Source organism: Heterobasidion irregulare (assembly GCF_000320585.1).
Source record: "Heterobasidion irregulare TC 32-1 unplaced genomic scaffold scaffold_07, whole genome shotgun sequence".
In the NCBI taxonomy this organism is placed as follows: domain Eukaryota; kingdom Fungi; phylum Basidiomycota; class Agaricomycetes; order Russulales; family Bondarzewiaceae; genus Heterobasidion; species Heterobasidion irregulare.
Window position 1 is genome coordinate 782,397 of NW_009258203.1, and position 27,965 is coordinate 810,361.

At 60.8% G+C, this 27,965-nt stretch overlaps 10 protein-coding genes across 10 annotated transcripts; 6 read left to right on the forward strand and 4 right to left on the reverse strand.

Moving 5' to 3' along the window:
- Positions 1-176: 176 nt before the first annotated feature.
- nps7 (tridomain enzyme adenylation-thiolation-dehydrogenase) lies at positions 177-4,708 on the reverse strand (the record flags this gene model as incomplete). Its single annotated transcript, XM_009549955.1, has 12 exons — positions 177-674; positions 733-1,013; positions 1,080-1,973; positions 2,025-2,303; positions 2,353-2,669; positions 2,805-2,843; positions 2,870-3,055; positions 3,117-3,225; positions 3,276-3,555; positions 3,615-4,470; positions 4,524-4,606; positions 4,664-4,708. The coding sequence occupies 12 exons, from the start codon at positions 4,706-4,708 to the stop codon at positions 177-179; spliced, it is 3,867 nt and encodes a 1,288-aa protein (XP_009548250.1).
- A 1,056-nt stretch (positions 4,709-5,764) lies between these two features.
- Positions 5,765-8,275, reverse strand: aao5 (aryl-alcohol oxidase5; the record flags this gene model as incomplete). The annotated part of the gene is made up of 12 exons (XM_009549956.1): positions 5,765-5,835; positions 5,859-5,988; positions 6,071-6,417; positions 6,473-6,557; positions 6,611-7,017; positions 7,073-7,261; positions 7,314-7,481; positions 7,538-7,571; positions 7,631-7,737; positions 7,788-7,948; positions 8,005-8,086; positions 8,143-8,275. 12 exons carry the CDS (start codon positions 8,273-8,275, stop codon positions 5,765-5,767), a joined length of 1,914 nt encoding a protein of 637 aa, XP_009548251.1.
- A 683-nt stretch (positions 8,276-8,958) lies between these two features.
- Positions 8,959-11,439, forward strand: HETIRDRAFT_386175 (uncharacterized protein). Its single transcript, XM_009549957.1, has 8 exons — positions 8,959-9,056; positions 9,108-9,247; positions 9,306-9,618; positions 9,672-9,962; positions 10,017-10,131; positions 10,183-10,279; positions 10,332-10,395; positions 10,448-11,439. Exons 1-8 carry the CDS (start codon positions 9,001-9,003, stop codon positions 11,319-11,321), a joined length of 1,950 nt encoding a protein of 649 aa, XP_009548252.1. The 5' UTR covers positions 8,959-9,000; the 3' UTR covers positions 11,322-11,439.
- A 96-nt stretch (positions 11,440-11,535) lies between these two features.
- On the forward strand, positions 11,536-13,276 carry HETIRDRAFT_103690 (uncharacterized protein; the record flags this gene model as incomplete). The annotated part of the gene is made up of 4 exons (XM_009549958.1): positions 11,536-11,643; positions 11,702-12,046; positions 12,114-12,438; positions 12,603-13,276. The coding sequence occupies 4 exons, from the start codon at positions 11,536-11,538 to the stop codon at positions 13,274-13,276; spliced, it is 1,452 nt and encodes a 483-aa protein (XP_009548253.1).
- Positions 13,277-13,423: 147 nt separating this feature from the next.
- HETIRDRAFT_452799 (uncharacterized protein) lies at positions 13,424-15,416 on the reverse strand (the record flags this gene model as incomplete). The annotated part of the gene is made up of 7 exons (XM_009549959.1): positions 13,424-13,685; positions 13,900-14,002; positions 14,127-14,503; positions 14,560-14,591; positions 14,675-14,844; positions 14,922-15,317; positions 15,374-15,416. The coding sequence occupies 7 exons, from the start codon at positions 15,414-15,416 to the stop codon at positions 13,424-13,426; spliced, it is 1,383 nt and encodes a 460-aa protein (XP_009548254.1).
- A 311-nt stretch (positions 15,417-15,727) lies between these two features.
- HETIRDRAFT_440755 (major facilitator superfamily) lies at positions 15,728-18,056 on the forward strand (the record flags this gene model as incomplete). Its single annotated transcript, XM_009549960.1, has 10 exons — positions 15,728-15,955; positions 16,025-16,163; positions 16,217-16,301; positions 16,371-16,415; positions 16,491-16,663; positions 16,743-16,899; positions 17,051-17,143; positions 17,221-17,239; positions 17,306-17,505; positions 17,678-18,056. Coding segments are annotated over exons 1-10 (1,506 nt in total), but the record flags the coding sequence as incomplete, so codon positions are not given.
- Positions 18,057-18,687: 631 nt separating this feature from the next.
- HETIRDRAFT_124417 (uncharacterized protein) lies at positions 18,688-19,529 on the reverse strand (the record flags this gene model as incomplete). Its single annotated transcript, XM_009549961.1, has 5 exons — positions 18,688-18,799; positions 18,916-19,132; positions 19,201-19,252; positions 19,309-19,387; positions 19,441-19,529. The coding sequence occupies 5 exons, from the start codon at positions 19,527-19,529 to the stop codon at positions 18,688-18,690; spliced, it is 549 nt and encodes a 182-aa protein (XP_009548256.1).
- Positions 19,530-19,720: 191 nt separating this feature from the next.
- HETIRDRAFT_410399 (uncharacterized protein) lies at positions 19,721-21,158 on the forward strand. The gene is made up of 3 exons (XM_009549962.1): positions 19,721-20,205; positions 20,294-20,466; positions 20,544-21,158. Exons 1-3 carry the CDS (start codon positions 19,757-19,759, stop codon positions 20,981-20,983), a joined length of 1,062 nt encoding a protein of 353 aa, XP_009548257.1. The 5' UTR covers positions 19,721-19,756; the 3' UTR covers positions 20,984-21,158.
- Positions 21,159-21,607: 449 nt separating this feature from the next.
- HETIRDRAFT_445496 (uncharacterized protein) lies at positions 21,608-27,845 on the forward strand (the record flags this gene model as incomplete). The annotated part of the gene is made up of 11 exons (XM_009549963.1): positions 21,608-21,930; positions 22,038-22,201; positions 22,413-22,648; positions 22,844-23,002; positions 23,134-23,394; positions 23,437-23,562; positions 23,796-23,968; positions 24,028-24,230; positions 24,558-24,996; positions 25,113-25,195; positions 25,253-27,845. The coding sequence occupies exons 8-11, from the start codon at positions 24,214-24,216 to the stop codon at positions 27,843-27,845; spliced, it is 3,132 nt and encodes a 1,043-aa protein (XP_009548258.1). The 5' UTR covers positions 21,608-21,930; positions 22,038-22,201; positions 22,413-22,648; positions 22,844-23,002; positions 23,134-23,394; positions 23,437-23,562; positions 23,796-23,968; positions 24,028-24,213.
- Positions 21,806-24,208, forward strand: HETIRDRAFT_322407 (uncharacterized protein; the record flags this gene model as incomplete). Its single annotated transcript, XM_009549964.1, has 7 exons — positions 21,806-21,930; positions 22,038-22,201; positions 22,413-22,648; positions 22,844-23,002; positions 23,437-23,562; positions 23,796-23,968; positions 24,028-24,208. The coding sequence occupies 7 exons, from the start codon at positions 21,806-21,808 to the stop codon at positions 24,206-24,208; spliced, it is 1,164 nt and encodes a 387-aa protein (XP_009548259.1).
- Positions 27,846-27,965: the final 120 nt, after the last annotated feature.

The following is a 27,965-nucleotide window of genomic DNA, read 5'->3' on the forward strand; positions in this document are numbered from 1 at the left end:
TTCTTGGGTGGGGAATTCTCTTGCTCATCTGAACGGGGTCATGAATGTGTAGCTACGTATAATGACACGTCGGAGGTTATATTGAATAGTGATCAAGGACATCCACCTGTATACGAAAAGAAAATCTATGTATCATACAACAAAATCACAGTAAACGTCGCGTCTGCTCTAATCTTTCATTTCTGCAGGAATCCAATCTGGCGCCAATACCGCACGTATTTCTGCCAAAGCGTTCCGTCCAGAGGAGGGCAGTGCACGAGCGAATTGGGGGCGAGCCGCAGCGTCTGGCTGATGTCCAGCGTGAGCGTCTTCCCCCCCGTCTTCGCCATGTCCGCGTGCGCCTGCACGAACGCCGTCTCGATGTACGCCTCGATAGTGAGACACGGGTTTCCCTCGTCCGCCTTGATCGCCGCCCACCACTCCTCGGGAGAGGTCGGGACGACGTCCACACCTGCCGCGCGGAGGTGCTGGGCCATGTCTGCGTACGTGGACAGCGACCTGTTGGCGATGTGGTGCACGGACACGGTGTCCGGTGCCTGCGGCCCCAGGGCTAGTTCAACAGTAGAGCTCGCGACGGTGTCCACTGGGGTCCAGTCTAGCAGAGCGTCGGGTACGACAGGGAATTTCCCGATGCGTGCGCTGCCGGCGATGATGACGGGGTTCATTTCCTGCGCCTAATGACTGTCGATGAAAACCCGCTCGCCGCGCTAGAGCGGGAGAAATCGAACATACCTTCCAAACGCCGCTGATTGTGTCGCCTGTGATTTGCCCGACGCGCGCGATAGAGCAAGGGATGTGGAGAATCGTGGACGCCGCCTGTACGAGATATTCGCCAATGAACTTCGATTCGCTGTATCCATGTGGCGACGCTGAGATATGATCGTCCTTGGACCATGGCAGAAGCTGCTCTAATACCGGGGTTTGCTTCGATTCCATGACCACACCGATGCTGGATATGAAGTAGAAACGCTTCGGTCGCACAGATCCAGCCAAGAGGAGCAGTTGGACAGTTCCTATGAGAGTAATATATTAGCACGTGAAGGACTATGAAGATTTTGGATGAAGCTCAAAAGACTGACCGGCAAGACAATCCTTCTCGAAGTCTTCCACCACCTGATTAAAGTCCATCTTCCATCCAGTATGGATGATTGCTGTCAAGGTGCTGGCCAATGCGAGGTACTCGCGCTCCTCGAAATGAGGATTTGCCATGTCGAATGGAAGCACCACCAATCTCTGGTCCAGATCCACAGCAGGGACACCCGCCTGACTGAGCTGGCGATCCCGCCACTCCTCGGTCTGATGGGCAAAGTCGTGGAGCGCTGCCTTCCTAAATGCGGCCTGGACCTTGTCGTATACTGCAGACACACTCGCACCTCGTACAAGGCATAGGACTTGTCGAACGTCCGCACGGTCTAAGAGAGCCTTCACTTGCCAGATGCCGAGAGACCCAGCTGCGCCCACAACAGCAACGACCTGTCCAGTGGGTATCTCCATGCCTTGCGAGATTGAACGGCTGGACAGGACAATATCTGCTGAACGTCGGAGAGCACCAAGCTGTCGCTCGAGAATTTCGTACAGAATCTCTCCTCTGGTAGGTCCTGCTTCGGCCGTCTGGGAGCACGAGGATAGGCGGTCATGCAGGGCGAAACACAATTTCTCCAGAGAGAAATTTTGGTAGACAAATTGTTGCGGTAGATTCAATCCAAAAGCCTTGGACAGGCGGTTACGCAGTTGCTGTGTGGTGATCGAATCCAGACCCATGTCGAAGAGACTCCTCGCGGGGTCCATAGGTGTGACAGGATTTTCGATGATTTGACCCAAAATATTGGTGACCTCAGCCTGTACTTCGGCAAGGCTGATAACAGAACCTTGGGGAGCGTCGTCTAGGGCAACATCATCGCCCTCGAAGCTCCGATACAGAGCATCGATCTCTTCCGCGAATGTTTGCAATACCTTGGGCCGGATGCAGTTTCCTGAGAGTGAATGTCAGTCGAGCTGCGATCCAGTATCCGATCAGTAATGACCTTTTGTGGTGCTGGATATTTGCTTATGGTAATACAAAGGCAAAATGAGCACCATGTCTTCGACGACTCTAGAATGCCTAGGGGCACCCTGATTGGCGGTTTGGATCGCTTCGCGAACGATTAACAGACGCTCTTCCTCAGTGTGTTGCTGCGCCTCGATTTCATTCAGCTGTACAATAGCAGCTGTGACAGGACGGCGATGGCCAATGATGGCGATGCGATGTATGAGTTTGTGAGAGCGGCAGCTCAACTCCATAGGCACAGGGTTTGTTTTCTCGCCTATTATTGACGTTAACGAGGCTTGAGTCTCGCGGAAGATATCACTTACCGCTGACATGAACGAGGATATCATCGTCCCGATATAAGAGTCTGTACCATCCTGAACCCGGTGAGGACTCTTGCACGACATCACCAGTATTCCAAGTTTCCGCGCCAGGCTTCAAGACGCCAACTGCCAACCGCACATCATCTGCAGCCATATGTACTTGAAAAAGTGCCCCCTGACGTGAATCATTATTCCCTTCCGAACTTTCAATGGGTTTGAAAATGATCGACGTATGGGGAAAGGGCCTCAAGAGATTCCAGGACGAATCATCCAGGGACGAAGGCCTCGTGTGCGATCCTATCATCAGGTTTCCAGTCTCGCTTGAGCCGTAAATACACTTCAGGTTGACGCCAAGTGAGATAAGGTGCTTCGCGAGCTTTTCCGGACAGTGGGCTCCTCCAGCTGAATTCCAAATTTAGCGTGTAGGGGGTTGAAAGCATTAATACGAAACTCACTGATCAAGAGCTTCAATTCGACGAGCGGCAAAAATCGTTCTGAAACAACACGAGAGACATCGGACTCAAGGGCATCAACAAGTTGTTCAAGTAAGAGTGGGACGATGATGCAAGTGGTGACCTTTGTTGAACGAAGAGATCGGACAATATCGGCAGGCGATGGCGGCCAAAGCTGCGTCAATGGAAGAACCAGTGTTGTTCCAGCGCAGATCGTTCCGGCAAGGCCAATCGTGAGTCCCATTGTATGAAACCTGTTTCATGAGGCGTAACGCATAAGCTAAATAGGGGTCTGAGTGTGCTATGAGAACTTACAACGGGCCTAAGCAAAGAAATCTGTTGTCTCTATTTGTGAAGGTGGACCAGCCACCAGCAGTGAGCAATACTTGCCCGTTGCTCAAAAAGCTTTTGTTTGACCAGCGAACTGTCATTAAATCAATGCCTCTTCAATCCAGGAACATCTCCGAAACGAACCAGGTTTAGGATATGACGTCGATCCCGAGCTATGGACAATGATTGGGATGGCGGGCGGAGAGTGGTGAAGGACATGCCGTCGGATTTCATTGAGTTTGACGGGTGGAAGGGATCGCGCAAGGGTATAAAGCTCAGAAGCCTTGGAAATGGCATCAATGACGAAAGTGGGCACCGAACACTTGGCAGTCGCGTTTCGAGCGACTGTGGAGTGACCATGCTCGTAGATTAGAACGGAGACATGGCAAGTCGTCAATAGATGCGCGATTGCAGCCTCCGAGTTCTGCGCCCATTCGAATAGATGGTCAGAGCTGTTCAGAACGATAGAAAGAGGGAACCTACAGAAGGTGCCAAGAGGAAGACTGTTACATTGAGTTGGAGCAACGCCATGACTATTGTGGCAAAGTAGATCCCGCTGTCACCCAGGAGTGCGATCACAGGTGCCTCTGATGGCGACGCATGTGCAGCGTCGGCCTGCTGAGACGTGACGATCGGGGAGAGTTGGTGGTACAACTCGTATGCTTCATGATCTACGGCTCTGGCGAATTCAGCATAGCTGATATCGACGTATGAAGGCTCCTGGAAAGATGTTCTGCTCGGATTCGGATAAGTTGCAAAGGTCTTTTGTCCAATGACTGGATCTGCAGCTTGTTTCATCAGAATCGTTGACAAGGTGGGCGTCAAAAAGGGAGAATGGGGCGTGAAGGAAAAGAAGTGCTCGGATGTAGCCGCCTCTGCGAAACGAGTGGCGTTAGGCATCAGCGATGGAGCTAGTCCCCCATCGATTCGGGGACGCATATCTTGCAGCCAAGCATTGCCACGAACAAACATGTCGCGATCTGGAAACTCCTCTACCGTGGTGCAGAGGAAGTCTCCAGCCTCCAGCGTGTACGTTTTCCGAAGAACCTTCCTGCCATCGACGACCTGCGTACCAATGCTCAAGAGAGAATACTTGGGCGTATGTTGAGATTGGTCGAAGAGCTGGCTGACAAACGTCTTGTCATCTAGTACGAGATCCTTGCGCTCAACAGAAGGGACAGTAACAGTGGACGTGGTCACACAAACGGTTCGTGAAGCGCATACAAGGTGCGCTTTACGTGTCTGTGTGATGACACCCTCATCCAGAGTGGGTTCAACATGAGCAGGCTCTGTTCTGAGGTATTCGTGTTCAACGGAGATGGCAGTCGCGAAAAAAGCGCTTTTATGAATTGGTCAGTAGACACGACCAGGCACGATACGTTATAGACTTACCTGAGAAGTCGAAGAAGAGCTAGATCACCCTGGGCTGCCAAGATTATCCTCTCGAGACCGGTGACATCCTCTGGGCAAGTGAACTGGGATCTGTCTTGTGAGACGCTCTGATGATGCATGAAACCATGAACTCCACTTACATGAACGCTAGTCGTGGAAGCATCGAAGGAGTCGACAGCGAGCATGATAAGACCACGATGGAGTAGATCCTAGTAGATCGCCTCGGCAGGTTGTACCGGGTCAGGTTGTGTTACACTGAGCATTTCCGACTAGGGTATATATAAGTATGTGATTTGCGATCCGGTGGAATAACTGGTCAGAGGTACCCCTTGACAGATCCGATAACTGTAACCGACGTATCACTCGGATTCATTGAGAGATGGGTCACAACATTCGACAGGCTTCTAATTCCAGCACAGCTGCATCCAGTCGACATCTGCATACTCCGGACCAATGGCAAGCATGTAAGGCCTGATCATCGCAATTCAAAACACGCCGATAAATCAAGTACTTACTTAGCCACTTGCCTCCAGATTCAGGGAGGAGATAGCCATGTGCACCCACATAGCGGGTAGCCGTACCAATTGTACTCGCCGGTCTTGTTGTGGATAAGTACAACACATCTGTCGTTTCACACATGTCAAGCATGCAGCGAACCTAGCCAGCATTTGGGCGTCGGGGGCCATGACATATCGAGATCCATGTTCACCATATCTGTTCCTCCAAAAAATATCCCAGCTCTAGTTGAGAGGAATCATGGGCGAAGCGACGCTATGCCGTGATCCACTCACTAATGGCTCTTGATCATCGACGTTGACGCTGGTGGTTAAAAGGTGAGCCAACGGGGTGAGCGCGTGAAAGATAACCTAGACCTTGACAAAATGCAGATACGATGGCCAATGACATTACAGACCCGCCGGCCGTGGAGTATCTTTCACGTTGGTGGCGACTTACCGTCCGTCCATAGCAAGCGTCAGGAGATTTCCATTCCCGGGAACTTTGCAACCTGCTCGGTAGTAAGACGGAACTAGTATTGGGCCTGACATGATGAAAATGGTTTGCAAGGGAAGAAGTACGCAATGTTGAGCATTTGGGCATGACGCTGCTGTTAGAGGCTGTTCAACAAAGAGCGGAGTTCTTGGCATTCGATTAGTCATACTCCAGCGAAGTTTATTTGAAATCCCCACAAAGATGAATACAGTTTGATAGAAGTTCGCACGCGTGCGACTGTTCCCTCGACCTCAGGCCTCATCATTTGGAATCAAGTGCGATGATATGTCATTATGACAAAGATAGAGAGAAACGGGGATATCTATGGTAGGTTCAATGTGTAACTCAAGTATTTCTCAAGGCCCGTGCCTGTGTACCATTCATTCCGTCTAGCCTGAGGATTCGACATTGGAACCTCCTTGCCTCCAGGCGGATTTGATAAGGTCCGCAGCGCGCTCAGCAATGATGTACACCGCTGCCTGGGTATGTGCCGCGGGAACGAAGGGCTGAATACCGTATGAGATGGCAGTCCGTCTGAGACGATTAATCAAGCTTACCATAACAGACGCATCGACAACGCGGAGACCGTAGACGCCTTTGACTAACAAGTCGGGCTTCGTGACACCGTTTTTGGAAGACGTAGCACTCATTGCAGCAGTCCCAACAGGATGCCAGACGCTCGTTGTAAAGTTGCGGATGTAGGCGTCAATCTCGTCGTCTGAGCTCGCTCCGGCTGTTCCATACGGCCCTATGATATAGCCGTCGAATGCGGGTGCAGCAATGAAAGTGCGAGCACTTTTGTACGCCTCGCGAAGGATCATCAAGTCGATAGGGGCAGTAAGGAAGCCAGGATCAATCAAGGGGTAATCCCATGGGCTGCTAGAACGAAGTGTCAACTGGCCACCTGTGGATGAGAAGGATGTCAGTCCGAATACGGAATTGTTCAGGTTTTCACGTACGCGATGCAGGCGATACTAGATTACTGATTATAGTAAAGAAACTTCCGGTGTCCGGAGTGGGCTGAATGACTCCGACGAAACCATTCTAAAGACGTGTAAGGCTCGGGGGAAGAAAAAAGAGACGAAAAAGATCCTTACGGCGAAGACAAGTTCATAGTGTGGTGCAGTTGGTCCTGCCGACGTATCGGTCGCGTTATGCCAAATGCCCGAGTCGTCGGGAACGCGAAGCCATCCGATATGGTTGCATATGGTGTCGACGAGCGGGCCTTGTCCCGTTTGGTTGTATTCAGAAAGCTGAGATTGGAACACGACAGGATCACGTCTTGCTTCCCAAGTCTCGTTCGAATTGACATAAAACTGATTTGGGAGCAGTGCGTGATCTCCCATATTCTTTCCCACGTCTGGCAAGTCGACGAGGGCCTTAATTCCTGACTGTTTAAGTTCTGCGGGGTCTCCGATGCCAGACAGCAGTAAAAGCTGAGGTGTCCCAATTGATCCTGCGGACAGAATTACTTCCTTTTGTGCTGTCAGCGCGAATGTCGGATCTGTACATGGTACAACAATCAGTCCGACCCTGTAGGAACAAAGGGAGATGCCTACCTTGTGGCCCCTGAGAGAATTCTACGCGGGTGAAGACGGGTTTGCCTCCCTTTCTACCAGTACTCGACAGCTTGATCACTTGAGTCTGGATCAGAACGTCCAGGTTTGGCCGCGCAGCCACGCTCGGCCCTAGATATGCCGTGGCGGAACTGCTGCGTTTGGAATTCCCGATGGAGCTGAATACCCAACCTACGCGCCCATTCAGAAATCAAATCAATTTCTTTGATGAAAGGACCATCACCGATGCCAAGCTCATTTCCTTGATTCATATCGGCATTGAAAGGATAACCCGGGACCTGCGTCGTGGCATTCAAAATTCTGGAGTCGATGGGTGTCGGAAATCCAGGTAAGCTAGTCAAAAGAGTTCCATCGAAGCCGTGCGCCTCGGGAATAAACTGTCCGGTGGTGTCTGCAGCACTGATATGAACTCCACGGCACAGCCCGCACCATGACCCGTACACTTACTGTGGCCATCGCTTGGCGGTGTCAACCGTTCGTTCTGGCGCCTTCAATGAGTAACCCCACAAATGCAATGAACGGGATAAGATTACTCCACACCTTTTTCATGTAAGGCTGTAGAGCATTCCATGACCAACCCTGATCACCCGTGACATTCGCCCACCGATCAAAGTCGTCGGAGGATCCCTTGTTGTAGACGACATAGTCTGAGCGACAGGTGAGCGTCAATTCGACTATCAAAGTAAAAGACACTCACTGACTGAGCTGCTGCCGCCCAGGAGCCGGCCTCGCGGGTAAGGGAAGGTGCGATTGTTCAAGGCACTTTGAGGAGTGACCGTGTAGTTCCAATCCCATGCCTTGTCCGGCGTCAAGTCCGGACCAAATAAGGGAACGATGGCGTCTTCAATCCCTTCATTTCTGAGGCGCAGATGAGTAATTAGGAGTCATGCGAGACCCGAAAGATTGAAACATACGAAATACCGGCCTCGATGACAAGAACAGTATTCTGTGGTATCTCACTAAGTCTGTTCGCGATAACAAGACCCGCGGTACCACCTAAACACAATCTATTTGTCAGTCCTCGGATCCTTGATCTGCTTTGACATACGTACCTCCAATAACGATGAAATCATACTTGTTACGGACGACCTCAGTGGGATCTTTGAGTATCCGCGCTCTAACGACGTTAGGAACGAGAGTGACAAGCAGCACTGCAGTGAGGAGCGAACGCCAGTGAGATTTCATCGTGCTGATGATGGGGTACAGGGCCTGAAGGAGACTTTTGCGAACTTTATAGCTCCTCCCAATCCTTCGCCTGATCGCGTATATTGCGCTACATTTTCGGGTGTTGTTGGCCTAGTCTTTGCTGTTTGACGGGCTTGGGTCAAGGAATCAATTGACAGTGTAGGTAGTGCGTCAATGCCTGACATCGTCGGGCCAGGCGCTGACGTCGGTGATGAGACGCGATGATGGCCCTCGTACGGATTTTGCACTTACCTATGACCCGAAATGATAGGAAGTCCGCCCAGCTACTCCAGCGTCGTACGCACCCAGCGCTCATTGAGTTCGGGATCAAGGAAAAGACAGAGCTTGGTTAGGAACGCGACGTGGCCATGGCGTCTATCAAGCGCGTCCTTCCGGACGGACGTACAAATTGGCTCAAATTAGGCGCGGCTGGGTAAACAGCTTGCCGAATCGAGCCAGTCTCTGGGTGGAAAGCCGTAATTTGGAAATTGCCCTTTTCTGGCATGGATCTGGTACGTTTTGATCTCCGTGCACTTTGAGCAGCAACTCTGATCCCGGCTGAAATCGAACAGGTTTTGTCTCTACCTAAACGCGCAAACTCGACGCAAACACGAGACCAAGTTCGAGCTCCAATGTCACATATAAGCAGGGAAGGCGAGAGAGGCGCCATTACCCGTATTCCCATCGCGCTCTAGCTTTCCATCCGGTGACTGTTAATATCCGCGATGGCAATCACCTCGACAGTTGTCCACAGCTACGTTGAGCCTCGTACCATCGAACAGTCAGTACAAAGCTCCACATTAGTAGTCGGTTAGCTTGACGCCTTCGCTAGACCGAACGGCTCTTTGCCTAACGCTTTAGGAGCCAACCCCATCCCGACTTATCCCGACCTCCTGGACGGGACCAACTGCCAGAACCCCGCAGTGCCTCACTTTCAACCCAAGTCCCAAGTAGATGTCTTCATAGTTGGAGGTGAGTCATGCCGGCGATAGTCCTTATACCGTCGGTCACTGACAGTCGCCTTTCATAGCTGGTCCTGTTGGCCTTGCCACTGCCGCTTGTCTCGTCCGCCAGGGCGTGTCTTTGCGTATCCTTGATAGGTCTCCCCACCCCCTGACTGTCGGGCGCGCCGATGCTCTGCAGCCGCGCACCATGGAGGTCTTCCGTCAGCTCGGAATCAGCGAAGAGGTGTTCGCGCTCGGCCCCCGCATCGAGCACACCGTCGTCTACAAGGACGGGAAGAAGGAGATATTCGCCGAAAGCCATCAATCTCCCGGGAGCGAGAGCCACTTCCAGGGTCTGCACGACGCGACGCAGACCGAAGTGGAACATGTGCTCATTCGGTATGCGTCCCCCAAACGGCAGCTCGCCCGCGGTACTCATCGATCCACGACAGAGACCTCGTTCGTCACGACATCCTCGTCGAGAGGCCCTGCACGGCAACGTCCTACCACTTTGACGAGAATGCCGATGCGTCGGTTACGCACCCGATCACCGTGAATATCATGAACCATGCCACAGGGGAGGAAGAGGTCGTGGCGGCCCGCTTCCTCGTCGGGAGTGACGGCGCGCACAGCATGATCCGCAAGTCGCTTCCTGTCACGTTCGACGGCATCAAAACGGATCTGCACTGGGGTATCGTTGATGCTGTCTTCGAGACAGATTTCCCTCACCGCTGGACGTTCGGGTATGCTCTCTCGATGTCCTGTCGAGTTCGACGTGATTAACCACGACCATCAAGGACTGTGCTCAACTCGGAACACGGCGGGTGCCTTATTATTCCTCGTGAGCGCGACATGGTCAGGCTCTATGCACAGCTGCGCCCTGAGCCTGGACAGGAATTTGATCAATCAAAGGTAATTCCCGCCGCACAATAATGATGAAACTATCTCACCTATCGATTGCAGTGGGGCCCCGAGGAGGTCCTCGAGCAGCTCAACAAGATCTACGCTCCGTACTACCTCAAATATGCCAGTCCGATAGACTGGTTCACCATTCTAACCAGTAAGCTGTCGCCTATCCTAATCAAAATCACTTGCCTCATGTGCATCGCCAGTCAACGAGCGTGTCGCGAATTCCTTCACCTACAAAGACCGCATCTTCCTCGCCGGTGATTCCTGGTCAGTGATAATTTTGTGCATACCGCCACAGGGCGCTCACGATTTCCCAAAGCCACGTCCACAGCGCCAAAGGCGCGTTCGGCATGAACACCGGAATCATGGACGCCCACAACCTCGCCTGGAAGCTCGCCCTGCTCTGCAAAGGAATAGCCAAGCCCGGCCTCCTCGACACGTACGACCTCGAGCGCCGCGAAAACGCGCTGCGCGCGGTGCGCACGTCCGCGCGCTACCTCCGCTTCGTCGGCAACTGCACCTTCCAAAACCTCGACGGCTCCAAGACCGACGCCGAGCCCGAGATCGAGGCCCCCGCCGCGCCAGGCGAGGACCCGCACGTCGCGTTCTTCAAGCGCTTCGCCGACGAAAACGCGCGCTTCCTCATCGGGCTCGACGTCGACTACGCCGCGAACGCGGTCAACCGCGCCGCGGACCCCGCCGTGTCTGGCGTGCGTGCAGGCTACCGCGCGCCCGACCCGCGCGTCGCGCTGTCGCGCGCGCGCTCCGGGCGGCTGTACGACGCGTTCGGGCGGCTCGACCAGTTCACGCTCGTCGTGTTCGCGAGCAACCTCGGGGGCGCGCTCGCGCCGCGGCTGCGCGCGCTAGACGCGTACCTCGCGTCGCCCAAGTCGTTCTACCGCGCCGCGGCGTCCGGGGACCTGTTCAAGCTCGTCGTCGTCGCGCGCGCGACGCCGACCGAGGCGGACGCGCGGATCGCAGGGTTCCCGTTCCTCGCCGCGCACGCGCAGCTCGTGTACGACGACCAGCTGCCGCCCGGTATCTTCGGCGGGGACGCGCACTCGATCTACGGGGTGGATCACGCGCGGGGCGCCGTGGTCGTCGTGCGCCCTGACACGTGGGTGGGGACGGCTGTCACTGTGGACGGGGTGTCGAGCCTGGAAGCCTACTTTTCGTCCTTCCTCTCCATCTGAGGTGCTGTCCTGGGTTCCTGTTCCTGCGGTTATTGGGATTTCTGTCTATAGGTGTTGGTCCTGGTTATGTGTTGTAACAGCGTGCAGATCTACTCAATCAAACCTTGTTTATTGAGTCAAAAAGCCCGAGCACGAGCGACTGGCACTTGAGTAATGAAAGGTTAGGAACACCTGTCAGCCAGCTTTATAACTCAAAATCGAGTCCAGTCCGACGATGACGAGCACCGCATCGCGGGCGGCGTGCGAGTCAGGCCACTCGCCTCAGCGCCGCGGCGTTCCCAGCGCGCGCACGCTCTACCTTCCGCCGAGCACGGAGGCGCAGGTGACAGTCTGAGCCTTTGTCTATCCACGCGCCGGTCGTGGGACCGCGGCGGCGCGAGGATGATCCCCGCATGACCCGTCCTGCGGGCCAAACACGTGGCGGACGAGCCCACACTGCCGCCGCCGCCTTTCAAGGCACTGAGCCTCGGATGACGGATGACGATGGTGGCGCGCGGGAAGACAGGGCGCGGTGCCAGAAAGCTGCGGACACCACGACGGTGGACAGCCTCGGGCCCAGCGCCCAGCGGGCGCCCATGTTGTCCCCCCATCAAGCTGTCGAGCTGTCGCGCTGTCGAGCCGCCGAGCCGTCAACCCGCGGTACGAGGATCTGTCAAACCTCCAAGCAGCAATCATCAGGCAGCATCGAGCAGCATCAAGCCGTAAAACCGTCAACCCGTGGAACCGTAAAACCGTCCCGTAAACTCGTCAAAGTGCCGTCGGTCCGACGTCCGACGCTGCTCCTCGCCACAGGGCGATCGCGCGCACGCCACGCCTGAAGCGACCCCCCGGGGCCCCGTCCCGGCAGGCGCGGCGCTCATCCTCGCATCCCACGCTGTCACTCTGTCATCGTACAGACAAGCAGCGCAGACGGAGCGCTGCGTTCAGGCCCTCGCCGCCGGGGCTCCGCGGCGGGCGGTGCGGCCTGCCCCTCAAGAACGGGTCCGACGATGCCCGGCGGTCTACATTCATGATACGTCGGGTATCGCGATCCAACTCGCAGAGCGGACAAGTAACAATAAGGGGTCGCCACTCGCTCCGGTATTCATTCGCCCGCCCGCCCGCCCACCCACTAGCGGTTATAGCTAGACCAACATCGATATATGAACGAAGAACCTCACAAGAACATGCCAACTTACCGCCAGAATCACGGAGCAACGACGGGCCTCACAAAACAAAACAAAAAAACGTGCTCAGCGCAATACGTTGGCGCCGGAGTGTAACACCGCTTGATCCTCCCAGTCGTCGTCGCCCCCGCCGTCGCGCCAGATATGAAGCCCATGAGGCCTGGCCTAGCCAGCGCAATAAGTACGCCATCTGTTGAATCTGTTCCGAACCCTGGGTCTAGTTATCTGTATGAACGCAGTGGCCGAGCGGAGCGATGCACGCGTGTCGTCATTCACATCCCGGAGGACTCCAGGCGAGTTCGGCCTGCGCGGCGAGCTATCCGCGGCGCCCGGATAGGGCCCTCGCGTCGCCGCCGAGGCTCCGCGGCGGGCGGTGCGGCCTGCCCCTCGAGAACGGGTCCGACGATGCCCGGCGGTCTGCGTGCGCGATGCGTCGGGTATCGCGATCCAACTCGCAGAGCGGACGAGGAACAACAAGGGCCGCTCGCGCTGGTGGACATTCGCCCACACTCGCGTTTCCGGCCAGATGGATATGCGAACGCCCGTCGGGCCTCGCAAAAAGAGCAGATCGGGCTCACATCTAGAGCTCGGACAACAAGGACGTGCGCAGCACAATATCTGAGCGGTGTCATCCCGCTTCGCTCTCCCCAGGCGCGGTCGCAGGCGCAGTCGCAGTCGCAGCCGTCGCCTCAGATTCGAGAACCAGCCTGCAGCGCAACGAGCCTTTTGCTCTTCCCAATCTCGAGCGAAATCCGAAGCGCGGCTCCCGCAAGCGACACTCGAACGTAGAACACAGGGCAACATGCGCGAGTCGTGCCGTGACGTGGTTCAGGCCCCAGAGGACTCCAGGCGGGCCTCGGGCGGCGTCGATAGCGCAGCTGTAGCGCACCGCAGGCTGACAGCACATCACTCGCCGAGCCAAGCGCGCGCCGCAGATCAGCGAAGATCCGCAGGCCGGTCGTGAACGGTTCGATACAGACTCGATCGTCGCCGCCGCCACCAGCCCGCCACCGCCGGCGGATCTCCGGAAAGCGAATCGAGAATCGAGAACCGAGCGGCTTGTGAGATGGCCGTCCCGATTGGGTGGGTGAAGGCGCGCGCGCTGGGCGCGGCGCGGCGCGGCGCGGAGAGCGGGGCATCGGGCGTGGTGCTGCGCTGGGAGGGGTCGTTGTCGCCCGAGACAGCAGAGTACAGCAGACTCGAGTACAGCAGAGTACGAGCACATCTAAATTTCCACTTCCATTTCCACTTCCACTTCCACTTCCACTTCCAATTCCAATTCCAATTCTATTTCTATTTCTATTTCCACTTGCACTTGCATTTCCAATCCCCATGTGCCTTTCCTTCGACGTCCAACAGCCCCCTTCCCCTTCCGGCACACGTACATCCAAACCCGCCGCGGGGGCGTCTACGGGAAGACGATGACGTTGCGGAAGCGCGCGCGGTTCGCGATGACGCCGTCGTACGCCGCCGCGTACTGCTCGAGCGAGTACTCCTGCACGACGGACTTGACGCCTGCGCGCGCGGGGGCGGGGCGTCAGCACTCCACACACGTGCACAAAATAACAGAAAGGAAACCGGGAAACCAAGCGCGAAAGAAAGAAACGCAACGCGGGGCGGGGCGCGCGCGCGGACGCACCTGCAACCGTCGAAAAGCGCACGCACTGCTCCATATCCGCCGCGGCGCCGCAGCACCACCCGCGAAGCGTCGCGCGATGCATATTAAGCAGCAAGTTCTGCACGCGCACGGGCGCGTCGGTGGCGGCGGAGACGAGCGTGATGGTGCCGTTCTTCGCGACGGCGGGGAGGAGGGCGCTGATCTGGTCTGCGTAGGGGGCGGTGCAGACGATGAGGCGGGCGCCGCCGCGGGATTGGAGGTGCGCGACGAGGGCGTCTGCGGGGGACGTGGAAGAGGAAGAGGAGGGGGATGGGGGGGGAGGAGGCGTCGATGTATTCGTGGGCGCCGATGGAAAGGGCAAAGTCGCGTTTGGAGGCGCCGGAGGAGACGGCGATGACCTGTGTGCGCGCGCGCGGGGCGTTAGCGACGACGACGACGACGACAAGTTGCGCACGCGCGCACCTTCAAGCCCATCTTGGCCGCGTACTGCTCGACGTGACGCGACGCGACGCAACGCGACCGTCAGCGAGGTAAAGATGAGCAAGGATCGGGGAGGAGGGGCAGCGCACCTGGACGGCGAGGTGGCCGAGGCCGCCGATGCCCTGGACGACGCAGAGGTCGCCCGGGACCCAGTTTGAGGTGCGGATGGCGTCGAAGACGGTGGCGCCGGCGCAGAAGAGCGGGGCGAGCTCGGCGTACGAGGCGTGCTCGAGGGCCTCCTCCGGGATGGACACGAGGGCTGCCGCACGCGCGGGCAGGCGCAGATCAGTCGGGCAATCGAACGCAAGGGCGGGGGAGGGGGAGACGCGCGCGCACCTGTTTCGGGGACGTAGACGTACTCGGCGTGGCCGCCGTCGAAGGTGAAGCCGGTGACGTCGGCGACGTCGCACGTCCAGAACTCGCCGCGTCTGCAGGGGCCGCAGCGGCCGCAGTAGCCGCCGTTCCAGCCGACGCCGACGAGTGCGCCGATGGCGAAGCGGTCGCCTGCGCCGCGGGCGTTCACGAGGGCGTCGCCGACGGCGGCGATGCGGCCGACGACCTCGTGGCCGGGGACGCGGGGGTAGGCGAGGCCGGGCCAGGTGCCCTCCTTGACGAAGTGGTCGGAGTTGCAGATGCCCGAGGCGTGCACGCGGACGAGGACCTCTGTCGGGGCGGGGGCGCGGAGGGGGAGGGTGACGACGTCCCAGGGGGCGTGGGGGGCGGCGCAGCTGACTTTGGGACGGGTGAGTGGGCGGGCGCGGGGGAGGAAAGGAAAGGGGCGGGCTTACTGGCTTTGAAGGTGCTTGGGAGAGACGGGGGAAGGGCAGCCATGGTTGGATCGAGGGATGCGGGGTCGGGGTCAGGCGAGGGTATTTAGAGCGCGAGGGCGCCGGGCTGTGTGTCACCGAGGGACGGAGGCACGATGGGCCAGGATCGGCAAGGGGCCAGTAGAGCGGCGATCGAGATGGCGATGGATGGACCGGCGCCGGCGACTTGATTGATGGCCAGCGACAGGACCCACCTCCCACCGCTCCTCCATTACCTCCCAGCCCCGGCACAACCGGACGTGCCCCGCCAATGCAGCCCACAGCGCCCTCTATATACCTCCTCGCTCCCAATGTACACACCCCGCCCCTCCCCCTCCATTCCCCGCCATGCTCGACGACGCCCCGCTGCCCCCGCCCGTCCCCCGCTGGCGCGCCTGGACCCTCCTCCTCGTGTTCTCCATGGCACAGATGCTCGACATCTTCAACGTCACCGCGCCCACCGTCGCACTCCCCCGCATCGCCTCCGACCTCGACGTCCTCTTCACAGAGCGCCAGTGGGCCATCAACGCCTACTCCCTCACCTTCGGCGCCTTTCTCCTCACCGTAAGCACCGACCGCCCCGCCCCGCGAGCTTCCCTCGAGGCGCGAGAGACTGACGTCCGCGCGCTCCAGGGCGGCAGGTTCAGCGCCATATACGGACCAAAGACGCTGTTCGTCACCGGCTTCACCGTCGTCGGCGTCTTCTCCATCGTCGACGGCTTCTCCGTCGACGGGCCCATGCTCTTCGTCTTCCGCGCCATCCAGGGCATCGGTGAGCCCCCTCGCCCCCTCTCCCCACCGCTTCAACCGCGCTGACCCGCACAGGCGCCGCGCTCACCATTCCCTCTGCGCTCACCATGATCACCACGCTCTTTCCGGAGCGCGGGGAGCAGGACCGCGCGCTCGGCATGTGCGTGCGCCCCTCCTCCACACAGACCGACCTCCGACCGACCTCCGACTGACCTTCCCCCGCCCGCAGCTTCGCAGGCTTCGGCGCCATGGGCAACGTCAGCGGCCTCGTCATGTACGTCCCCCGCCCGCCCCGCCCGCCTTCCTTGTGATATGCGCTCGCTGACGCGCGATCGTCGTCGTCTCCCAGCGGGGGCGTGATCGCGGAGCTGCTCACCTGGCGCTGGATCTTCTGGATCATGGCCATGCTCATCCTCCCGCTCGCCTTCGCCGCCTTCCTCCTCGCCCCGCCCTCGTCCGCCGCGGCCCGCGGCCATGCGTCGCTGCGCAGCATGGACTGGCTCGGCCTCGGCACCATCACCCGTGCGTTCCCCCTCTCCCCCTACCGTCTTTCCGCCCGCCCTGTCGACGATCTGACGTTTGCACGCACGCACGCACTCAGTCGCGCTGATCCTGCTCGTGTACGCGATCACGGAGGGCAACAACCGCGGCTGGGCGACGGGCGGCATCCTCGCCCCGCTGCTCGTCGCCGTCGCGCTCCTCCCCGCCTTTGCCCTCATCGAGACGCGCGTCAAGGAGCCGCTCGTGCCGCCGCTCCTGTGGGCCCTCCCCGGCCTTCGTACCGCTGTTCTTTATCACGCTCAGGTGCGCGCGCGGGTTTCTGCTTCTTCTTGGTTGTTGTTTGGCGCGGGGGCGTGGATCGCGGCTGACGGTTTGATTGGTCGGTTGGCGGTCGGTTGGCGGGTGCAGCGAGTACCTCGCGATGAACGTCGTCATCTTCCAGGAGTCGCTCGTCTTCCAGCAGGTGTGGCACACGTCCGCGCTCAGCGCGGCCCTCCGCATGTGAGCCGCCCTCGCCCCCTCCTCCCCACCCGTCCCTACAAACGCACGCTCACGCTCACGCTCCCCCCCGCCTCCAGCATCCCCTTCGGGATCACCGTAAGCCTCCCTCCCTTCTCTCGCAAAATAAAAACCGACGCTCACGCTCACGGGCCGCGCGCGCAGGGCTTCATCACGACGGTGAGCATGGGCTACGTGACGCCGCACGTCGCGCCGCGCTGGATCCTCTGCGCGGGCGAGCTCCTCATGATGGCCGGCGCGCTGCTCCTCGCGTACGCGCCGACGCCGGACCTGTACTGGTCGCGCGTGCTTCCGGGCATCATACTCACCGCGCTCGGCGTGTCGAGCGGGTTCGTAGCCGCCAAGTGAGTCGCCCCGCCCCGCCCCGCGCCGCCCTCTTCGCCCGTCGCTCTCCCCTCCACGCACACACTCTTCCCCTCCCTCCCTTCCGATCTGTCTCTTCCTCCCCCCCCCTCCAACGCGCTGCATTGACGCCGATTGCTGAATGACGATTGCTGATTGCCCGCGCAAACGCAGCATCGAGATGCTCCGCACGCCGCTCAACCGCCCCGCCTCCGCCGCGCGGCTGCGCGACAGCACCGCGCTCATCGGCGCGATCTTCAACGCAGACCTCCAGATCGGCTCCGCGCTCGGGCTCGCGATCGCCACCGCCATCACCGCGCGCGTGAACGGCGCGCCCTCCGCCGCCGCCACCACCACCACCTCCTCCTCTGCCGCCGCCGCCAACGCTAACGGGGGCGCGCCGCTGGGGAGCGCGGACTTTGCGGGGTACCGCGCTGCGTATTGGTTTTTGGTTGGGTTGACGGCGGCGGAGGCGGTTGTGGCGGGGGTGTTTTTGAGGGGGCGGAGGAGGCGGGAGGGGTTGATTGGGGAGGGCGGGGCGAGTGGGGAGGGGACGGCGTTTGATGTGGAGGGGGAGAAGGCTGGGGGGGCTGGGGCTGGGGCTGGGGAGGCTGGGGAGAAAGGAGGGGAGAAAGGAGGGGTGGGAGGGGCGGTCGAGGTGGTGGAGGAGAGGCGGGAGGTGTGAGGTGTGAGGACGTGCTGGTGTTGTTGCTGTTGTTTTTGTTTGCTTTTTGTATTGTTCGTAAGGCGATGGGTGCGATGGGTGGCCTGTTATAGGCGCGTCTTTCGGGTGCGAGACACTTCGAATCCATCTGTCCGTCTGGCTGGCTGGCGAGAACGAGGAGGGAGAAAGGAGGAAAGAACGGAGGGAGGACAGAACAAAAGAGAGAGACCTGCGCACGCAGACGTGGAGCTTAAGGCTTAATGACGCGCGTGCAGCACACGGCGCGCCACGGACGGGTGGACGATGCGCGACGCGCGAAGCAAGAAAATGTTTATGTGCAAGCAGGGGGTAGTACAAAGCGGCGCGACAGCAAGAAGCCGACAAACAAGCAAGCAAACAAGCAAACAAGCAAAAAAAAAACGTACGGACGTACGGACGGACGACGGGACACCGGGCGGTCAAATTTCGACAGATCTCGGACGCGCGTACGTAGACCGACCGTCCCCGTGCGGCGCACCGCTCAGCGGGCCTTCTTGGACTCCCGGGCGGCGGGGCGCGCGTGTGCGCGCAGCGCGCGGGCGATGTCGCGTCCGAGGGTGTAGAGGACGCAGCTGGGGACGACGAGCCATATCCTGCGAGCCAGATAAGCGGATCAGCCGGTCGCGCACTCCGCCTCTGCGCGCGCGGGGGGAAGGCCGCCCGAATCGGCGACGACGGCGGTGCTAAAGCGCTAAAGCGGGGCACGCACCCGTTTGGGATGATCCAGTACACGAGGAGGTCGCGCGGGGCGTTGTGCCCGATCGAGCACCAGCCGCAGAAGTACTCGTTGAGCCAGTAGAGGACGGTCTTGGAGAGGGTCATGGTGACGCTTGCGAAGCCGACGGCGGGGGCGATTGGGGAGTGGGAGATGTGGGCGAGGTAGGCGTAGAGGAGGTTGAGGAGGGTTTCGACGATGTTGAGGGCGGCTGGGGGCGGGCGCGGGGGTCAGCGCGCGCGGGGGAGATAGGAGGGAAGGGGGCGGGGAGGGGCTTGCATTGGGCGTTCGTGAAGCCGTTGTTCTCGGCGAGCGCTTTGACGCCGTAGACCTGGAGATATGGGATTAGAGGAGAGGAGGGCTGGGCTGGGCTGGGCGAGGAGGAACGCGCACGTAGTCGATTTCCTGGTAGATCTCGTACGGCTTCCAGATCCAGTGGAGGTCGCCGCCTTTCATCGAGCGCGGGCTGGGAGCGGGCGGTGAGAGGGCGACTGTGTGCGCGGGCGAGGGGACACGCACCGGAAGAAGCAGTAGCCCGCGTCCCAGAAGATGACGGGGGCGGACGCGAGGAACCAAAAGGTGATCCAGGAGTATGTTTTGAGAGCCATGGGGGACGGTGCTGCGCGGCTGTGAGGAGGTCCAAGAGGTCGTGCGGCGTTGCGAGGGTGGGAACAAGGCAGCGGAGACAATTGGGGCTCACGTGCTCGACGCGCCCTTATAAAACGCGTCCTTGTCTGGTTCGCGGTGGCTCCCCCTCCGCATCCTCCGTGCCACCCTGGGCCACCCTTTGACGAGCTTTGCCATGGATCTCTGCTCCTATACCCCCCAGCGCCACATGTCTCACCCGCTCAAGCGTCTCCGCACCCTCAGTCTCGAATTTAGGGACCCGACCGCGGCTATAACTACCACCTCCCTCACGATGTCTTGCCCAGTTCCCTCCGCCTCCACCTTCACCCCTCCCTCGCACGACCGCCCCCACCGCGCCAAGCGCCGCCAGCTCAGAGAACCCGGCGCCATGCAGCCCGCCGAAGACCCGCGATTCGCAGCGTACGTACGGCCATCGTACAAGCCGTACTGGTTCGACGATGGCGACATCGTGCTCCTCGTCGGCAACCACCTATTTAAGCTCAAACGCAAGACCCTCGCGTGCTCTCCGATATTCACCGACATGTTCGAGTTCGCGGAGCCGCAGGGCGAGGACCAGCTCGACGGGTGCCCCGTCGTGCACCTGCAGGATTCCCCGGAAGACTGGACGGCCGTGCTGAAGTGGATAGATGACCCAAAGTACGTCGTCCGCCCCGCTCTTCTCTCGCTCGCTCGCGCGGCGCGCTCACGCGTCTCGTTCGTGTCTTCTATCTGTGCGCCCGCGCAGGGGATTTTGGAACCAACGCGATATCGCGTTCGCGACCGTGGCCGGCGCGCTGCGCATCGCGGCGAAGTACGACATCAAGGACCTATCCGACACGGCGGTGAAGCACATCTACCGCGTATGGCCGCCCACGCTGCGCAAGATGGGCGGGCAGGCGTTCATCCAGGACAGACTAGGTGCGCGCGTCCCCTCCCTCCCCTTCGCATCATCGTCTCTGCCACCTCACTCACTGTCTGTGGCATGCCCCCCTCAGCCGGCCTCACACTGGCGCGTGAATGCTCCCTCCCCGAGATCGTCCCAGCGATCGAATACACCTTCTGCGTCGACGCGCTGCGCGCGCTCCCAGACGGCGCCGCCTCCGCGCCCGCCCTCGCGCCCCTCTCCGAGAGCGACCGCACGCACATCGCCAGCCTTGCGCAGAAACTGCTCGCATTCCACGACCAGACCGCCCGCCTCGCCGCCGCCGACCTGTGCGGCGACGCGTGCGGCGCGTGCACGCCGGCGCTGCAGGCGTACTGGGCGCGCATGCTGCGCTTCCCGGATGGCGCGCGCGCTACGCTTGCGCGGCGGCTGAACAGGATGCTGGGCGAGGTCCCCGAAGGCGTGTGCCCCGGCTGCTGCGCGTTGCACTATGATCTAGTCTACGAGAGGCTCACGGCGCTGGAGCATCTGTTTACGCACCCGTCCGCTTGACGTTTTGGACCCTCGTCGGGCTGGGAGATCTATATGTCTAGATGCTGATCTACTGGTTTGTGATTATATGCGGTCGTTATTGGCCCTACTACCTACTGCGTACCGTACATGGCTATGTCTTTTAATCCTCGCTGCGTTTAGGAGACCGGGGAATATGCGAAGCGGATTCCAGGTCTTGTGATGCGCGAACTAGACAAGGCCAACAGGAAGGAGCTCATAACAAGTCTCTGGTAGTATATCGGTTAGTACACGCGCCTGTCACGCGCGAAAGCGGGGTTCGACTCCCCGCCAGAGAGTATGGAGGCAGGAAAGATATTTTGAGTGAGGGCCGATTACATCATGGTCGATCTTGAAATTTTCTTTTTTAACACTAGAGTTCGCTAATATTGAAGAAATGGCTTTCGACTGACAGATTTGGGAGCTCCTCTCCCGGGCACTTTCTGTTCACAGATGTAGCGACTCGGACCTCGATATGCGAGTTCATAGGTGAATGGGGGTAAATGGGGGCTGCTAACTATATTTCCGCGATCAAACTGGTCCACAACTTGTCAGTCGCTGCAGCGACGAGGCGAGGACTCGAGGAGGCTGTTTATGTGTATTAGGATCCAAGGCTCTTGGACAACAATGCCAAACACCAGGCGACGCGTCGCCCCAATCCTCTCAAGTCCCCGTGCCCGGTCTCGAAAGTCCTCCTCCTCCGCACGCCACCCGCACACCTCGTCCCTCTCTCATTCCACGTATCACAATCAAGCCTTTGAAGATCCGAAGCATTTCATTTTGACTACATTTGACGAACGGAGAGAAATGGCATCGACAGCGCAAATGTCGGTCGACAGGCCGAAGCCGCCGAAGCTGAATGTCGACGAGTACTTGACCACCGCGCTCGTGGCGACGCCTGCGGAGCTGCACCCGTTTTTTGAGTCGTTCCGGACCCTACACGAGCGCAAGTGCGTGCCCACCCCTCTCTTTCTCCTCGCATTCCGGCACACGGCCGCGCGCGAGTCGTCACGCTGCCCGTGGTGCGGGACGCTGACGCCCCGCCGTTGCGTTGCAGGCTCTGGCACCAGCTGACGCAGCAGCTGCTCGCGTTCTTCGACCACCCGCTCGCGCGCCCGTTCCGCGTGGACGTGTTCGACCGCTTCGTGCGCGACTTTGAGGAGCGCGTGAACGCGCTGCGCTTCGTCGAGATGGGCGTCAAGGTCTCCAAGGACATCGACAGTGCGTTGACTCCGTCATTTGTCTCCCCCTCTCCCGCTGCTATACCATGATGGGAACCGATGGGCGTGATTATGCTGATGCGTCTCGATATACATACGCCGCCGCGTGTCTCGACGATATGGCGTCTCGCGCTCGATTTGGCACGATCTACGTCACCCGCACGTTCTCTCGCCGCCGCGCCGCCGCTTGGTCTTTCTCTATCGTCACGCAGACCCCGCGCACCACATCGCGTTCCTGACGGACCTCCTGACGCGCATCAACAAGGAAGCCGCGCCCGACGCGCACGTGCTGCTGCTCGCGACGCTCGCGCACGCGAAGCTCCTCTTCGGCGACGTCGAGGGCACGCGCGGGGACATCGACGCCGCGTGGGCGGTGCTCGACGAGCTGACGGGCGTCGAGAGCACGGTCAACGCGGCCTACTACGGCGTCGCGGCGGACTACTACAAGGTGCGCCGTGCTCGTGTTTTGTCTCGTCGGAGGACGGGACGGGCAGACGCTGACCTGTTTTGTGTTGTTCGGTGCGCTTCTCGACTGGCTTCTTGGCTGGACTCGATCGGTTTGGGGTGTTTGGTCTTTTTCAATAACGCATTGTTGGTGGTCTCGGCGCGAACTTGCGATGGGGCGCGGTGCGGGTGTGCTCAGGCAAAAGCGGAATACGCGCCGTACTACCGGAACTCGCTGCTCTTCCTCGCGTGCGTAGACACTGCGACGGACATGTCCGCAGAGGAGCGGTTGCAGCGCGCGCACGACCTCGGCATCGCGGCGTTTTTGGGAGACACGATCTACAACTTTGGGGAGCTGGTGCGTGTTTTTTTTCCTGATGCTTGCTTATCTCTGTCCCCCCCCTTTTTTTTCCGTGTTCTGTTCTGTTCGTTTGCGCCGGGACGCGTTCGGTCGCAATTGTGTCACATCGTGTCGGTCCCCCACTTCAGCACCCCGCGCCGGGATTCATCTCCGGAGATTTCGTTTTCAAGTGCCTGCATGCCGCCTCCCCCAACGATGGGTCAGATGAGTGGATGGCTGGCTGGCCTCGCGATCCTCTCGCTGTTCCGCATTCGTCATTTGTCCTCCATCACATCCTCCCCTCTTCCTTCCTTCCTTCTTTCTTTCTTCTCCGGACCCCCGGCGCGCGACCCTGGCAGTATGAGAATCGCTCGCATTCGCGTTTTCCCCGTCCATCCGTATCTAAGGTTGTGCGTTCGCTGACGACCCTGTTCCTGGTGGTGTGAACGCAGCTGATGCATCCAATCCTGGACGCGCTGGACGGCACGCCGCACGAGTGGATCAAGAAGTTGCTGTTCACGTTCAACGAGGGTAATATCGGTAAATTCGAGGCGCTGGCGCCGCTGTTCCCGAAAGAGGTGCGTGAGTGTGTGCGTGTGTGTGCGCAAACCTTGTTGGCCTCGTCTCTCTATCTCTATCTCTGTCGACGCGCGTGTTTGCGTGTGCGTCTCGTCGCGTGCGCGTTCGCGTTCGCGTCCGAACCGGGGCGAGGATCCGAGCATGCGACGAGAAGAGACAAGACGAGATGAGACGAGACGAGACGAGGCAAGTTGGGCGAGTTGGATTGGGCTGACATGTGCGCCGGGAGCAGCCGATCCTGCAGGAGAACTACCCGTTCCTGCGGCAGAAGATCTGCCTGATGGCGCTGATCGAGTCGGTGTTCAAGCGGAACGCGTACGACCGGACGATGTCGTTCCAGACGATTGCGGAGGAGACGCGGCTGCCGCTGGACGAGGTGGAGCACTTGGTGATGAAGGCGCTGAGGTGAGGATGAATTTGCAATATGCGTAGCTCTTGGTGGGTGGCTGACTTGCGATCGGCAGTTTGAAGCTGGTGCGGGGGTCAATAGACCAGGTGGACGCAAAGGCGTCGATCAGCTGGGTGCAGCCCCGGGTGCTGTCGCGCGGGCAGATTGGGGAGCTGGCGGGGCGGCTGGAGGGGTGGAACGGAAAGCTGCACGGGGTGGAGACGCGGATTGCGCCGGAGCTGCTGGTGACGTCTTGAGAGGGATGGCTGAGAAGTGGTGGTAGTGCTGTTTTGGACGAGTGTATGAATGCGATTTGTGATTCACGATGAGATTTGATGAGAGCGGGCGCGAGGCCGGGGCGATTGATGTCGATAACGAGAGCACGTTGAGGGCTGCAACCGCAAGCCGCGTCCCAGATTAGGGCGCCGCGTTACACTCGCCCGTTGCTGCTCAGCTCCTCCGCTCCTCCTCCTCTCCCCTCCTCTCCTCTCCTCTGCTCGCCACACACACACGCACACGCACACGCACACGCACACGCAACCCGTGTTGCTCGCGCTCGCGCGTATCATTTCCTTTTTCTAACCCGGGGGCACAAGTCGTTATAAGTACTGCGACCGCTCTGCTTGTTCTCCGTTCCCCGCCATCACCCGTCCCATCCCCACACTCGCCCTCGCCCACCGCATCTGCCGCGATGTCCAAGCACCCAAAGGCCCCGCCATCGTCCACATTCTCCTTCACAGCGCCCTTCCCGACCTCGTCCACCGCCGCGTCTGCCACCGCCGCCGCCCCACACAAGCAGCGGCGCGTCTCCCTCGCCCTCCCGTCCTCCCCGCGCCAGGTCCCCGCATGGACCTTCCGCGACGACACCGGCCTCGACCCCCGCGCACCCCACGAGCCCCGTGGAAAGATGCGCAAGCTCGCCAGCGGCGAGAGCTCCCGCGCCGCCGCCCTCTCGCCCTCGCCCCCGCCCCCTCCGCCTGAGAAGAAGGCGCGCAAGAAGTGGACCATGGAGGAGACACACATGCTCGTCGAGGGCTGCAATCGCGTAAGTCCCCCCCCCCTCCTTTTTTCTCGCTCCCCGCTTTCCCTCTTCTTCTTGGCTCGTGCGCCGTGCCGCACGCTTGGCGAGTGGTGTTGCTTATTGTCTGCTTTTGGGCTTAGCATGGCGTCGGCAACTGGAAGGCGATCCTGCACGACCCCTCTCTCCACTTTGATCACCGCTCGCCCGTCGATCTCAAAGACAGGTGCGTCGTATGCTAGTAGCAGTACAACCGGGAACACGGGCTCACGCGTGCGCACAGGTTCCGCACCTACTTCCCCGACGCATACAAACAGCACTACCCCAACGCCAAAACACACCTCTCCTCCAAGGTTCGCTCCGCCCTCCCTGACGGCTCCTCCATCTTCGAAAAAACACGCTCCAAGAAGCGCCGCCCGTTCACCGAGGAGGAGGACCGCGCGCTCAAGGCTGGCTACGACAAGCACGGCACCGTCTGGGCCACCATCGTCAAGGACCCCATCTTCCAGGAGCAGAACCGCCGCTCGACCGACCTCCGCGACCGCTTCCGCAACGCGTTCCCCGCGCTCTACCAGGCCGCGGGATACAAGCCCCGCAACACCGCCAAGAAAAAGGACGCGAGCCCCCCGACGCCTGCGCGCGCCGCGACCGACGAGCAGCTCCCCGCCGCGCGCGAGACGGGCCCGGCGCGCCGCAAGCGGCGCCACACGACCCAGGGGTTTCTGAGGGGCGGGACGAAGAGCGTCCCGCAGAGCGCAACGTGTTCCGAAGATGAGGCCAGCTCGGCCGAGGACGAGTCGCCGGAGGCGCAGCCCGCAGGGTCACCCCAGAAACAGTCGCCACTAGACGTCAAGGACGGCCTTCTCGCGCTCTCGCCCGCGACGCCCGAGCTCGTCGAGGAGATGCCCCCGCCCGTAGACATGCTCGCCGAGGTCGACATGCAGCACGAGGTCGACATGCACGACGACGTGGACCTGCAGACCCTCGACCCGCTCGCGTTGCGCGACTTCCTTCCCGGCTCGTCCCAGTCGCTCTCCGAGATGACCGACTCGTCCCAGTCCCAGTCCCAGGGCTGGTCCTCGCTCGACACGCCCATGCATTCCACCTGGTCGAGCGCCAACACCGCCGGCTCGCCCGCCTCCGCGCACGACCTCCTCTTCGACTCGCCCTTTTCCCGCCGCGGCGCGGGCGGCATGGTCATGATCGGCAAGTCCGCCTGGGGCCCGTCCGACTGGCTCGCGGGCAACCCGCGCCTCGACCCGTCCGCGTCGAGCAGCTCGCCCTCCTACTTTGGCGGCGTGTCCCCCGCGCCGTCGTCCCCGTTCTCGCTTGCGCAGCTCAGCCACGGCGTGCTCGACCGCTACGACCTCTTCCCGCCCGCGCTCGGCCACGACTTTGCGTCCGAGGTCGGCATCGGGGACACGCACTCGGCCTTCTCCGACCCCGAGACGCGCACGGCGGGCGCGTTCCGCGGGTTCACGCATCACTCGAGCTACGCGGGCGACCTCATCTTCGGCGCGCGCTCGCACCAGCCGCAGGGGGCGGACTACGGCCTCGGGTTCGGGTTCGGCGGCGCGGGGCTCGGGCTGTCGGGCATGCAGCCGCAGCACCACCAGCCGCCACAGCCGCCGCCCGCGGGGCTGCACCCGATGCAGCTGCACACGCCGGCGCTGCCGGGCATCGACGAGCTCGAGCTGACCGCGATCACGCTGCACGACGGCGAGCCTGCGGCCGCGGCGGTGCGCGGGTCCCGTGTGGAGGAGAGCGACGCGATGGACGAGGACATGCGCGGCGCGCTCGAGCTCGGGCTCGGGCTCGATGCGGGCGACGTGCCGCCGCTGCCGCTGCCGCACCCGATGGACGACTACGCGGACCCGGCGGCGGGCATCGGGCTCCCGCGGCAGACGCTCGAGGAGATCATCGGCCTCTCGTCGTCCGCGTCGTCCGCGGGCTCGTCGCTGCACCGCTGCGGAAGGGAGCGCGAGTTCGACGAGCGGGAGGACGCGGACCACGAGATCGTCGACACGCCGCCGAGCACGCCCGTGCGCCCGCGCGCGAGGGGCGGCGGCGCCGCGGCGCAGCAGCAGCATAATCGGTCGCTGTCCGTGCCGCCGCCTGAGCATCGCTTTCAGCACGCGCTTGCTACGCAGTCGCATACCCCCGCGCCCTACCCCCACTCGCACTCACACTCGCACGGGCACGGGCATTCGCACAGCTCCTCGTTGGCCTCGCACCAGCACCAGCACCAGCACCATCACCAGCACCATCACCAGCACACACACGCGCCGCTCACGCCGACGCGCTCGCTCTCGCTCGACCTGAACGCGTGCAGCGCCGCAGCAGCCGCGGCCAGCGGCGGGGCCGGCGACGGCGAGGCCGCGAGCACGTCCGCCGAGTCGGCGCTGCGCGAGCTGCTGCAGGGCACGGACCCGTGGCGCGTGTACGGCGGCGCGCTCGGGCTCGGGCTCGGCGGGATGCACGACGTCGCGTACCTGGACCTGCCGTTCTCGTACTACGGCGCGGCGGAGGGCGGCGGCGGCGGGTGCGCGAACGGCGCTTGTGGAGGCGGTGGGGGGTTGGAGCTCGGGGAGGATGGCCAGAGGGCGAGGCAGGGCTTGGCGCTGGATTTGGCGGCGCCGCAGATGCAGGTGTGTGGGGCGAGTGGGGCGGGCGGGGGTGGGGGTGGATCTGGGGCGCTGGGGTGGTTGGGAGGTGGAGGCGGCAAGGCGATGTCGGGGCTCGCGTCTGCGGGCGCGGGCAAGGCGCACGTGCACCATCGAGGGCTGAGCGCGGTGTCGCCTCAGGATCTGCTGTTGAGGAAGGGGAGCGGGGATCATAAGCGGAAGCGGGCAAGCTGGGACGGGGGGCCGCGGTGAGCGGGCGTGCGGACAGGCGGGCGCTGGCGGCCTGTGTCTGTCTGCACGCGCGGTTTACCGTTGTGTCGGTTTCGGCTCGTTTTCCTGTGGTTGTGGTTGTTGTTGGCGTGTTTCATGTTC